This window comes from Melospiza georgiana, chromosome Z (assembly GCF_028018845.1).
Source record: "Melospiza georgiana isolate bMelGeo1 chromosome Z, bMelGeo1.pri, whole genome shotgun sequence".
Lineage (NCBI taxonomy): Eukaryota > Metazoa > Chordata > Aves > Passeriformes > Passerellidae > Melospiza > Melospiza georgiana.
In genome coordinates, this window is record NC_080465.1 from 80,177,879 (window position 1) to 80,189,783 (window position 11,905).

An 11,905-nucleotide genomic window follows, 5' to 3' on the forward strand; every position below is an offset into this window, starting at 1 on the left:
TTCCTCTAGGAAATCCTTGAGTGAGTGGGTAACAAAAGCCATCCCCTCCTGCCCTATCACACACATGGATGTTTGCAGCTCCCTCTGCAATTCCCTCCCTTTAGCTGGAAAGTGGTTAACAGTGTGATTCCTTCTGGTGTAATTTTCATATGACTGACCGCAGAACTATTAATACCTGAGCCCAGAGCTGGTTCAGCTAAACAACTCATTCCCTCCGGGGAGAAGAAAACCACAACTTCTCCTACCCCTGGAAAAACCTTTTGCCACTGCAGGGCCAGCAGCTCAGATGTGAGGAGATGGCTCTGCTGTGCTGATGCCCCTCAGGGGAGGACATCGAGCAGCATGAGAGAGCTCGGCTTGGTCCTCCTGTGCCTGCTCCGCATCTCCAGGAAGGGTGAGTCCCGAGCCTGCTCCTGTCTGCTCACAGCTCCTCCTCTCACCCCAGCCCGAGTGCCAGGGAACTGCCTGCCACGGCAAACTCTACAGGAATTGCACTCTCTTAAAGGTATCCTGAAATTCCAAGCGCACGTGACAACACTGGGAAGACTCGGGCTTAGCAGTTCAGAGGAGCCCTCAGTTTGTGGGGTTTTTTGGCATTTTTCTGCTTTCCTAACTTGAGCAGGAAGTCCATCTGACTTTTCCCCAGCTTTGTCGGGTGGATGCAGAGTTTTCATCCCCGCCCTGCTTCATATTCCATATTCCTTGTGTCATATTGTGCAACAGACACAATGTTTTCCAGTTCCACAGAGCACTTAAGCTTGCATTACTTCAAATATGTGCTTAAATTCCATTAAACTCCATAGGATTTTCTTAGCTTCACTGCCAAACAGCATTTGGCCAGAGCAAGGGTAGCTGTGAGCTGGTCCCCATCTCCTGCTGCTTGTCCTCATGACCTTTCCCACTGACCACCAGCTGTAACACTGACCTGACAATTCTTTTTGGGAGTTACCTTCTGCAAGGTGTGCAGGCTATTTGCCTCTCTCTTCCTTGTGAGAGCTTCAGTTCCATTAGCAAATGGAGGCTGGATATTAACAAAAGGAATGTGAAAGACCTGCCATGCTGAGGCTTTAGAGTTAAGGGTAAATTATACAGGGAAAGTTGACAGCTCCCTCCACTCATAACTAGGCAAACTGTGTTTCCATGGAAATGGGCGGGGATGCTAACATTAAAAGCACTTATTTTTAACATTATTTTTCATCTGGAAGGCAAGGGGGGATTATGTGCTAAAAAAAAAGTGTTCTTTGCTTAAGATTGAAAACAAAAAAAAAGAGAAAAGCTAATCAAAGGGGTGGCAGAGAGAAGCAAGTCATACTCAAAAGCACACAATCTACAATTCTCCTAAAGTAAAGGTTACAGTGACATGCTGCAAAATAACTAAAACAAGAGCAAATAAGCTAGAAAGCAATAGCAATTACTGTTTTCAGTGCCAGATCTTTGTGCTCAAAGCCCATGAGCTTCATGAAGCTCCTGCAGTGCTGCAGCATTGTTTATTAGATTACCTGGGCTGGAAAAGGTGCCCATACCATTATTGTGTATGACAGGGCAGCACGACTCCAGATCTCAGTAATCAAAGTACTGGCATGGAGTTGACTCTGTGTAAATATCTGAACAGGGAACTGGCCCTGGGATGGCCTTTGTCCATTGTGTAAAACACAATAGGTCAATACAAGCTGCACTGCCACGCAGATGTTTGTCAAGTGTTATGGGCCACAGATAGAGGAACAAAAACCAAATCTGATCTTTGAGTCTGCAGGAGCAATCCGACAGCTGAATGCCCGTATGGTGAAGCCAACCAGACCAGGGATGGGTGGAAATACTTACATTTACATTTTACAGGTATTCTCAGCTACTGAGAGCCCCTGATCTAATGGAGTTTCATGAGACAGGAATGTAGGCACAGATGTGTTTCTGAAGCCACAATCTGCTGCTACAGCTGTTGACAGCAGCAGAACAGTGGGTAGGCAGACATGTCTATATATTAAACTGAAAGAGGGGAGATTTAGGTTAGATATTAGGAGGACATTCTTGGCTATAAGGGTGGTGAGGCCCTGGCATATGTTGCCCAAAGAAGCTGTGGCTGCCTCTGGATCCCTGGCAGTGTCCCAGGCCAGGTTGGATGGGGCTTGGAGCAACCTGGGACAGTGGAAGGTGTCCCCGCCATGGCAGGGGGTGGAACAAGATGAGCTTTAAGGTCCCTCCCAACCCAAACCATTCTGGGGTTCTGTGATACTGAAGTGGTTTCTGATGCATTGGAATAGATCTTCTCAAGCCTTTACCTGGGCTAGTGGAAGTTGCTGGTGGAATGAAACAAATTTTAAGGCCCTTTACAGCCAACAATTGTGCAATTCCATGATTCCTCCAGGTGTGCAGTGCAATGGCTGGTCTGTCCACGTCCCATCTGACGTTACTGGAGAGCTTGGGAAGACGGTTATCCTGCCCTGCACCTTCACTCACCCCTACAAAACCTTTGACCGGGCGCTCATGGCCATCTGGAGGATCAGGGAGCCCTACAACGGCACGGTGATCTTCAAGTGTGTCAGCCAGAGCAGCAGCGAGCTCTGCAGGACTGCCATCAGCCACAAGAACAAGTACAAGCTGCTGGGCAACCCCCGGCACAAGGACCTGTCCATCAGGGTGGACAACCTGACCTGGAGCGACAGCGAGAGGTACTTCTGCCGGGTGGAGCTGGCTGGAGACAGCCAGGACAAGTACGAGAGCAGGAACGGCATCAGGCTGCATGTGATTGGTAAGGGGGCCTGAGAGGCACAGGAGGCAAAGACACCCTCAAGGGAACAGCCACAGGGTGTGGGAAATGACATACGGCAGCAGGAGTTTACCTGAGGTGGTTTTCCAAAGGGTTGGGTTTTCTTTTCCGTTATAACAGGGAAAATTCATTGTTCTCCTCAGTCTTGGTTTTCGTTCTCCATTATAACAGGGAAAACTCATTGTCTTCCTCGGTCTTGGTTTTCCAAAGGGTTGAGTTTTCTTTCTGCATTGTAACAGGCCAAATTCATTGTCCTCCTTAGCCTTAGTTTTCCAAAGGGCTGGGTTTTCTTTCTCCATTTTAACAGGACAAATTCACTGTCATCCTCAGTCTTGGTTTTCCAAAGGTCTGGGTTTTCTTTCTTCTTTATAGCAGGGAAAATTCATTGTCCTCCTCAGTCTTGGTTTTTGAAAGGGCTGGGTTTTCTTTCTTCATTATAACAGGGAAAATTCATTGTCCCCCTCAGTCTTGGTTTTCCAAAGGGTTGAGTTTTCTCCATTGCAAGAGGGAAAATTCATTGTTCTCCTCAGCCTTGGTTTTCCAAAGCATTGAGATTTCTTTCTCCATTGCAAGGGGGGAAAATTCATTGTCCTCCTCAGCCTTAGTTTTCCAAAGGACTGGGTTTCTTCATTATAGCATGGAAAATTCATTGTGCTTCTCAGCCTTGGTTTTCCAAAGCATTGAGTTTTCTTTCTCCATTATAACAGGACAAATTCATTGTCTTCCCCAGTCTTGGTTTTCCAAAGGGTTGAGTTTTCTTTCTCCATTATAGCAGGGAAAATTCATTGTCATCCTCAGTTTTGGTTTTCCAAAGGGCTCATTGTCTTCCTCTTTTTCCAAAGAGGTGGGTTTCTTCGTTATAACAAGGAAAATTAATTGTCCTCCTCAGTCTTGGTTTTCCAAAGGGCTGTGTTCTCTTTCTCCATTATACAGGGCAAATTCATTGTCCTCCTCAGCCTTGGTTTTCCAAAGGGCTGGGTTTTCTTTTTCCACTACAACAGGGCAAATTCATTGTCTTCCCCAGTCTTGGTTTTCCAAAGGGCTGTGTTCTCTTTTTCTGTTATAACAGAAAATTCATTGTCTTCCTCAGTCTTGATTTTCTAAAGGGCTGGGTTTCTTTCCCCATTACAACAGGGAAAATTCCTTGTCCTCTTCAGTTTTGGTTTTCCAAAGGGTTGGGTTTTCTTTCTCCATTACAACAGGGAAAATTCATTGTCCTCCTCAGTCTTCCAACACGAGACATTTCCAACATGAGCACAAGGAAGGGAAGGGAATAGGAACAAAACTGATAAGGAAATGTTGAGGCTCTGGCAGCTGAGGTGAGATCCCACCTCAGGGATAAAGTGCATCCTACTTTATCCTTGCAGCACAGGATCAGGGCAGACAGCAGAGGCAAGCTGGGGTTAGCTAAGCTGGGGTTAAAGACATCTGTTAAAACTCCATCAGACCCTGAAGTGGGCAGCCCAGTGCTGAGCACGAGTTCACTGGTGTTAGCACTACAGGGCCCGGGTGGTAACAGGGGATTGGAAAGACAAGATACCTGGTACCCAGGTGCCCATAAATCCAGAATCCTCTGGAGCATGAAACACAAACCTGGAAACCTTTTTTTTTTCCTGGAAAACCAACTCAGAGCAACAAATGTCAAATGCTAATCACACTTTCCAGGGCAAGGTCATAGATCAAGGGGGAGCTAGGAGACACAGGCGGCCTCAGAAGCAGACTCAGATCTTACCCAGGCCATGAGGTTGGATGGTTTTGGTTTTGAGAGGGAAGCTCCTTATGCCTGCTGTGTGGTGTGGGTGTCCAGATGGCACCTGAGGATGAACTTGGTTGGTTTCCTGAGAACTTCTGCACAGCTGAGGGTCTCCTTGAGTTGCACCAGCTCCTGACACCCACACACAGCAGGACCAGGGTAGGAGGGCAGCAGGACCTGTCTCTCAGGGGCTGCCTGGATTTTAACACCAGAGGAATGACAACACACACAGATACAGTACCCTGCTTGGGAATGGGCCCTGACACTCTGATTGGGAGGGGTTAATTGGTGCTTGAAAGGTTAATTTAAACACCAAAACACACAGACCCATGACACACAGCCTCAGATTACTCTTGCACTTATGTGCACAAAGAGGACAACTTGTAGTAGGTGGTTGCAAACTCTGTTTTTGTTGTCTAGTCTGAAAAAATAATAAATTCTGCTCTTTCTCTGTGAGGACACTCATTTAGTGCCCTTCACTTTCCATAACACCTTTCTGAACACTTCCAGGGGTGAGGGCTCCACCATTTCCCTGGGCAGCCCCTTCCAATATCCAATCATCCTTTCTGTGAAGAAATTCCTCCTAATGTCCAGCCTGAAAGTGATCTGGTAACTCTGGGGCTGAAATAAAAAGTAATTAAAAATAGGTTGTGGCCAGAAGCAGATATTTCCTCTATAACTAACCTGCCAGATCTGGCAAGTCTCAGGCTCTGAGCTAAGGGCTCACACAAACAAGTCCATCCAGGTGCACTCTGGAGGTTAGAGATCAAAGGAACAGCCACAAAATGCTTCTGCAGAACACTGTGGGTGACATGTCCTGGACCTCGTGGAGATGCAGCCAAGTGCAGAAATGTCACCAGCTGCACCTGTGCTTACAATGGTTGGTGGCACTTCTCTGCCTTCTGCCAATGAGGAAGGGCACAACAGCTGAAGTTGGGCAAAGTTCAGGAAAATGTGTGAGCCATTGCTGGGATAGAACAAACAGAGTCCACATCTTTGCATCCAGGCATTGCTGAGTGAACCCTTTTGCCCCTCTATCCAACACAGGCTGCGTGGGGAAATCTAGAAGGAAGTGCCAAGAAAAACGAGGAAGGAGAGGGCTTGGATGTGCCCAGCATCCACAGAGTCATTACATAGTTTCTGTTGAAGAGAACCTTTAAAGCTCATCTTGTCCAACTCCCCTGCCATGGGCAGGAACAGCTTCCACTAGATGATGTTGCTCCAAAGCCTGTCCAACCTGGCCTTGGAGACTTCCAGGGATCCAGGGGCAGCCACAGCTTCTCTGGGCAAAAAATTTCCTCCTTACATCAAATCAAAATCTCTACACTTTTGGCTTCAAAACATCAACCCCTTGCCCTGTCACAAAAAAGTCCTGTTAAAAAATTTGTCCTCATTTTGCTTGGAGCCCCTGGAGGCCCTGGCAGGGGCTCTGAGGTGTCCCTGGAGCTTCTCTGGTGCAGCTGAGCAGCCCCAGCTGTGCCAGGCTGGCTGCAGAGCAGAGGGGCTCCAGCCCTGGCAGCAGCTCCGTGGCCTCCTCTGCACTGGCTGCAGCAGCTCCAGCTCCTTGTGCTGCTGGAGCCAGGGCTGGGGCAGCTCTGCAGGTGGGCTCTCACCTGAGCCCAGGGGCACAGGGGCAGGATCCCCCTGCCCTGCTGCCCACGCTGGGGATCAGCCCAGGGCAGGGGGTCCAGGCTGGGGCAGGCCCAGCTCTCACCCACCATTACCCAACTTCACCCTGACAGAACAACACCGAGGGTTCAGCAAAACCAAATCTTCATTGCAGCTGTTTTACACCAGCTCTGCCTGTGCAGCCTGACCCGCTTTCCCTCTCCCGTTGCCATTTCCACAGCCGCCCCCAGGATCATTAACATCACGGTCAGCTCCAGCAGGGATCACACCTTCCAGGCCCGCTGCACGGCCGAGGGGGAGCCAGCGCCTGCCCTGACCTGGACGGGGCCCCCCTACAGCAACCTGAGCTCCAGCAGCAGCTCCAGCCACCGCGTCACCAAGGAGCTGCGCTCGCTGACCCACGACGGGAAATACACCTGCACCGCCGTCAACAGCCACGGCCGCGCGGAGGGGGCCGTCTACTTCTACACCTTCAGGGCCCCCGACAGCTCCACCATCCTCATCCTCATCTTCGTCCCGCTGGCCATCAAGGTGGTCATCCTGCTGGTGATCCTGAGCTTCGCTGCTTTCTCCAGAGAAGGTCGGTGTCCCAGCGTGCCTCCATCCGGCTGGCGGCCAGGAGGGATGCGCAGATAAACCAGGGAATTTGTAAAATTAGAGGGTTTTGGGAAAGCTGCAAAGGCAGGCTTTAGAGACAGCAGAACTGTTGATAAACAGGTTCTGGGTTTGTTTGCGGGGAGGGAGTGTTAATGATTTCATGATTTTCTGCCCTAGGAGGACAGTTCTAGCAGGAAACCCAAGAAGAGCCAAGAGCTCTTGGCTGGCTGGTCACAGCCTGCTGAGAGAGGAAATTTGGAAATTTCCTTTGGAAGTTCAGAGGGAGCAGGAGTTTCCCTGTGCCCAAGGAGAAATGTTTATAAAGCAACTGAGGGGAAATCAGTGGAGAGACTACTGCCTACATAACCTGATTTTTTTTTTTCCCTTGAAGCAGGCTAATTAGCAGGTTCTCTTCCCTTGTAGCCCACAGCCAGGATTTACCTTTGCTGCATCCCACACAAGTTTAATCTCCTGGGATGGAGATCCTCATTTTACAGACCTCCCCTGTCAGTCCCCCAGGGCCTCAGCAGCCAGTACTTCACCAGCAGTTGTGAAATCCCACCTTCCAGGCTGTGAGAGCAGGGAGTGCCCAGCTCACAGGAGATGGGAATCAGCCCATGGATCCCATCAGGGATACCACATCCCAAGCAGCCAGGAGGTCCCCAGCTGATCCCCAGCCCTCCAGTGCTGCTGAGTGGTGGCACGGGCAGGAGGGGACTGAGAAGAGTGAGATGTCACATCACTGTGACTCATGGTAGGGACAGTCTGATGTCACACTCATGGAAGCCACCACTTGTCTTGAACAGCAGAAATTGTCAGTCCAACCAAAAATGCTTTGCTCCTTACATTCCAGTGCCAAATTCCCAAGCACACGGAGAGGGCCACATGCCAGACATCAGAGCTTCTTCCCATTCATTGCAGTGTCACAACCACCCTCTAGTGCAGCTTCCCAGCAGCTCTAGGTCAATCCTGGCTCCCCAGCCCACTCTGACCTCATGGCTAACCCACATCATCATTTCCACTCCACAGGTCCCCACTCTGCTCCACCCAGCCTGGCCAGGTAAGGATGTCTTGCCTTCTACCTGTGTTATCCTTCAGGAAAGTGATGATGGCCCAGGTGAGAAATGCAGCGTGTCCCTCTCTTGGTAGTAATTTCCTGGCCTCAGGGCAGGCTGCTGGGGCAAGGAGAGGGTTGAGCTGGTTGCCAGGTGAGCCAGTGTGAGGGAACAAGGGCTGGACACTGCTGGGAGGAGTTCTGGCTTGGGCACGGCTGAGAGGAGACCCCAGTGGAGTGAGGAGAGGGGACTGGGCAGCAATTTGGAGAGACCAGAGCACATGGCTGCTGCACCAGCAAAGGGCTGACAGGTTTAGGTGTGCCACAGACCCAGAGCATGGCTGGAAATGTGCAGACAGCAGAGCGGGGGCTGTTCAGCTGCACCAGAGAAGCTCCAGGGACACCTCAGAGCCCCTGCCAGGGCCTCCAGGGGCTCCAGGAGAGCTGCACAGCCCCTGGGGACAGGGCAGGCAGGGACAGCACCCAGGCAATGGCTCCCACTGCCAGAGGGCAGGCACAGATTCTGGCACATTGGGAATTAGGAATTGCTGGCTGGGAGGGTGGGCAGGCCCTGGCCCAGGGTGCCCAGAGCAGCTGGGGCTGCCCCTGGATCCCTGGCAGTGCCCCAGGCCAGGCTGGATGGGGCTTGGAGCAGCCTGGGACAGTGGGAGCTGTCCCTGCCCATGGCAGGGGGTGGCACTGGATGATCTTTAAGGTTCCTCCCAACCCAAACCATTCCATGGTTCTGTGGTGCCACATTAAACCAACAATGGATCACCCACTCAAGGGAAAGGGATGGGGTCTGTGCTGACACTGTGAAACAGAAATCTTCCCCTCCTTCTTTGCCCAGTTTGTAAAGGAGTAGAAAAAGTTGCCACACCAAAGCTGATGAGCTCAGCCAAGTGTGCAGGGAAGGTATGGAGAGACAGCAAATATCCCAGCTCAGGTGTGACAGGGCCTGATTCTTGGGCTGGCATTCACACCATGCTCCCACAAACCCCTGGTGTTTCCCAACATAACACTGATCTTGGACGCTCCTGACAGCTGGGGTGGCCAAACCTCTGGGATTGCAAAAAAAAATTAAAAACTAAAACATAATGAACAAACAAACAAAATAACCACCACAAAAAAACCAAAAACAAAACCAAAGCAAACAAAAAAATTAAAAACAAAACAAAAAAAAATCCAAATCCCACCAAAACCAATCCTTGACCTAATGGTAAAGATTTATCTGAGGTCAAGGGTAATTACATCTGCAAGGGTCAACTCCCTTTCAGTCTGAGCCATTTTTTGTGATACCTGCTTCCTGAGTTTCCCACATGTGTCCTTCCCTGACCATTCCCAAGAACAGCCATTCCAATCAAGTGCCACAGCTAAAGAAACAAGGAATTTAATCCTACATTCAAATCTGTAATTTCTTACAAAAAACCCACAGTTTTGCTGATTTATCAGGGTCTAAACTACATTGTACCCTTGATTATATTTGCATAGAAATCTACACAGATAGGAAGGCTTAAAGCCAACACTTACATGAGAAGATCCTGCTCAGGAGGGGTTTCACAGAATGGCTGGGTTGGAAGAGACCTTAAAGATCATCCAGTCCAACCCACGCCCTAACACCTCAACTAAACCATGGCACTGAGTGCCACATCCAGGCTTTATTTAAACACATCCAGGGATGGTGACTCCACCACCTCCCCAGGCAGCCATTTCAGAACTTTATCACCCTTTCTGTAAAAAACTTTTCCCCAATATCCAACCTACATTTCCCTTGGTGCAGCTTGGCTTGCCACAACCTCACGAGGTTCTGGGCAGAACAGTAACACAGTGGATGCTAAAGGTGCAGGAGATTGCTCTGCATGCGTTAAGATGTGAAAGCTTTACGGTGTGAAACAGCAGCTGCAGCTGAGACTACTGTGAAGTAGAAGAGGCTCTACCTCGGAGTGTCACAGACACTGGCAAACCCCAGAGCAGGCTGAACGCTGTTCCCTGGAATACCCTCACCTTTCCCACCTGTCCCCAGCAGGGCCCAGCAGCCGGAGTGCACCTACGAGAACTGCGAGCACAGGCACGGCCAGAGCCGGCCCCGGCGCAGCTGAGGCACCCGCGCGTCTCCCGCCCAGGGAGCACAGAGCCAGCCTTGCCCGAGGCACCGGGGTCTCACACACCAGCCTCGGCCAGGATGGAGCTCCTCCAGGGTCCCTTCCACCAGGCTGTGAGCTCCAGCTGCTGTGAGCTCCAGCCCTGCTTCTCCTCACAAGTGGCGGCAGCCTTTGTCAGGAAAAGAGAAGAGTGATGGAGCTGGAAGGGCAAAATGTGGTCAATATTCACTTATCTGTGTTTTTAGCCCCTATCAAATGTTTAGGCAAGCAGGCAACAATATACAATAGTATAAAATTGCCTCAGAGCTTTTTGCTTTGGCATTTTTCAAACATTGCTCTGAAAAGCATTTTTACCACTGTGCTTCTCCAACCGCATCCAAGTGCGGCTACTGACATGATGGAAATCCTTGCTGTGGCAAAACGCTACTGGAATTTCTGAAGGGGCTTGTTCCTTTTTTAAAACTATTATTTCTAAACACCCAGGAGAGTTTATTTTAAAGGAAACCTTAACTTTAAAGAGGACTCCAAGCAAAAAGACATTTTCCAAAAACTGGTAGAGCTGAAAGCAGGACTTGAGAAGTCTAAACTAGTCTGTGTTCTAACTCTGCTTCAGCTCCTGAAACTCAGAGCTTTGTGATAAATGTTCCAATACACAAAATTGTTGTGTTGTTGTTTTTTTTTCTTAACAGCTAAAAAAATGTTTCAAAACAATTTCCATCCCTGTGTTGCACAAAGGAGTTTCTTTAAGGTCTGACTACTCCTTTCTTAAATCTCTCTCTTCTGAGATGAAGTCACTACTGCAAAATCACAAAGGCCATGAAGTCACAAAGGCCAACCACAGAGAAATCTCTCACCCAACTGTGAGCATCCTCCAAAATCAGGTGAACAGATCCAGCTTATGGTATAGGGCAAAGTGGGTCAATCTGGAGAGGCAGGCAGAGGCCCAGGGCAGGGCTGGAGACAGCACCAGGCTGGCTTAGATGAGAAGCAGGAGAAAGAATTAAGAAAGAGCAGGTGGCTTGAACTTACTTTCACATTTATACTGCTGGATTTGATGCTCTGTGCAACCACCCCAGTGCAGCAGCTCCAAAACTGTTCCCCAAACAATCCTGCTCCAGGTAACAACCACCAAACTGCTACTGAAATACCATCAAGCTTGCAAACTCAACCCCAGGCTGGGAATCATTATTTTAAAGTTCACCTCTTCATAAGATCTGCACTGGGAGAGCAAAGCAGAATTTTAAATGACTTGGCCAGAATGATAAGGGGGAAAGAAAAAATAAACGGGAGGATATATTTGAACCTGATCTTTTAAATCCCTGCTTAAAATTCCAGCAATGACAAAACCAGATTTAATAAAATATAAAGAGATGCAAAGAGAAAAGGGAAGTTAGAGCAGACAGTGTAGTCACAGACCTGTAAGCTCAGTTTCACAGGTGTCACAGAGGAAAGATACCCCAGAGATATCTGTTCGACAAACTGAATTGGATTTCTGAGCCCTTATGATTTACAGATATATAGTAATGAGAACTCACTTCTCCTTGTGCATGGGATTTAGGCTTGGCTTTCTGATTTTTTTCTCTAAATATTACTTCTTTAACTCAAGCAGTTTGGGTCCAAATAGAAGCATCAGACCTTGTGTCCCAAAACCAACTGGTTCCCCCCGGTATTCATGGGAGAATCACTCAAACCAGTATAAACTGGAGGCACAAAACACAGCAGTGCACCCACCAGGATGCTTCTGGTATTGAACTCATCTGGGAAATGCAGGGAATGCCAAAGCCCTTCCAGTAAAACTAGAAGGAATAAAAAGTCAATCTGTTGGGCACCACTTGGAAAATAAGGCCCCAAGCTCTGGAGTTGATGTGTGCACAGTGAAGTGCAACACAGGTTCGGGCTTCAGCCACTGCCAGAAGATTGGTCTGCAGGGGCACATCCAGCAATGATGTGGTGTCTGATGTGGATCCCTCTACCAAGGTGAAAACATCACAGTGTCTGTCACCAAC

General features: G+C 49.1%; 1 protein-coding gene across 1 annotated transcript; it reads left to right on the top strand.

The window, feature by feature from the left end:
- Positions 1-342: 342 nt before the first annotated feature.
- Positions 343-9,896, top strand: SIGLEC15 (sialic acid binding Ig like lectin 15). The gene is made up of 5 exons (XM_058044583.1): positions 343-394; positions 2,363-2,746; positions 6,367-6,726; positions 7,773-7,803; positions 9,824-9,896. The coding sequence occupies exons 1-5, from the start codon at positions 343-345 to the stop codon at positions 9,894-9,896; spliced, it is 900 nt and encodes a 299-aa protein (XP_057900566.1).
- Positions 9,897-11,905: the final 2,009 nt, after the last annotated feature.

Coding starts and splice junctions, on each gene's coding strand:
- SIGLEC15 (XM_058044583.1), top strand. CDS start 343: ATGAGAGAGCTCGGCTTGGTCCTCCTGTGCCTGCTCCGCATCTCCAGG. Junction 395..2,362: donor GCTCCGCATCTCCAGGAAGG/GTGAGTCCCGAG, acceptor TGATTCCTCCAG/GTGTGCAGTGCAATGGCTGG. Junction 2,747..6,366: donor CATCAGGCTGCATGTGATTG/GTAAGGGGGCCT, acceptor CCATTTCCACAG/CCGCCCCCAGGATCATTAAC.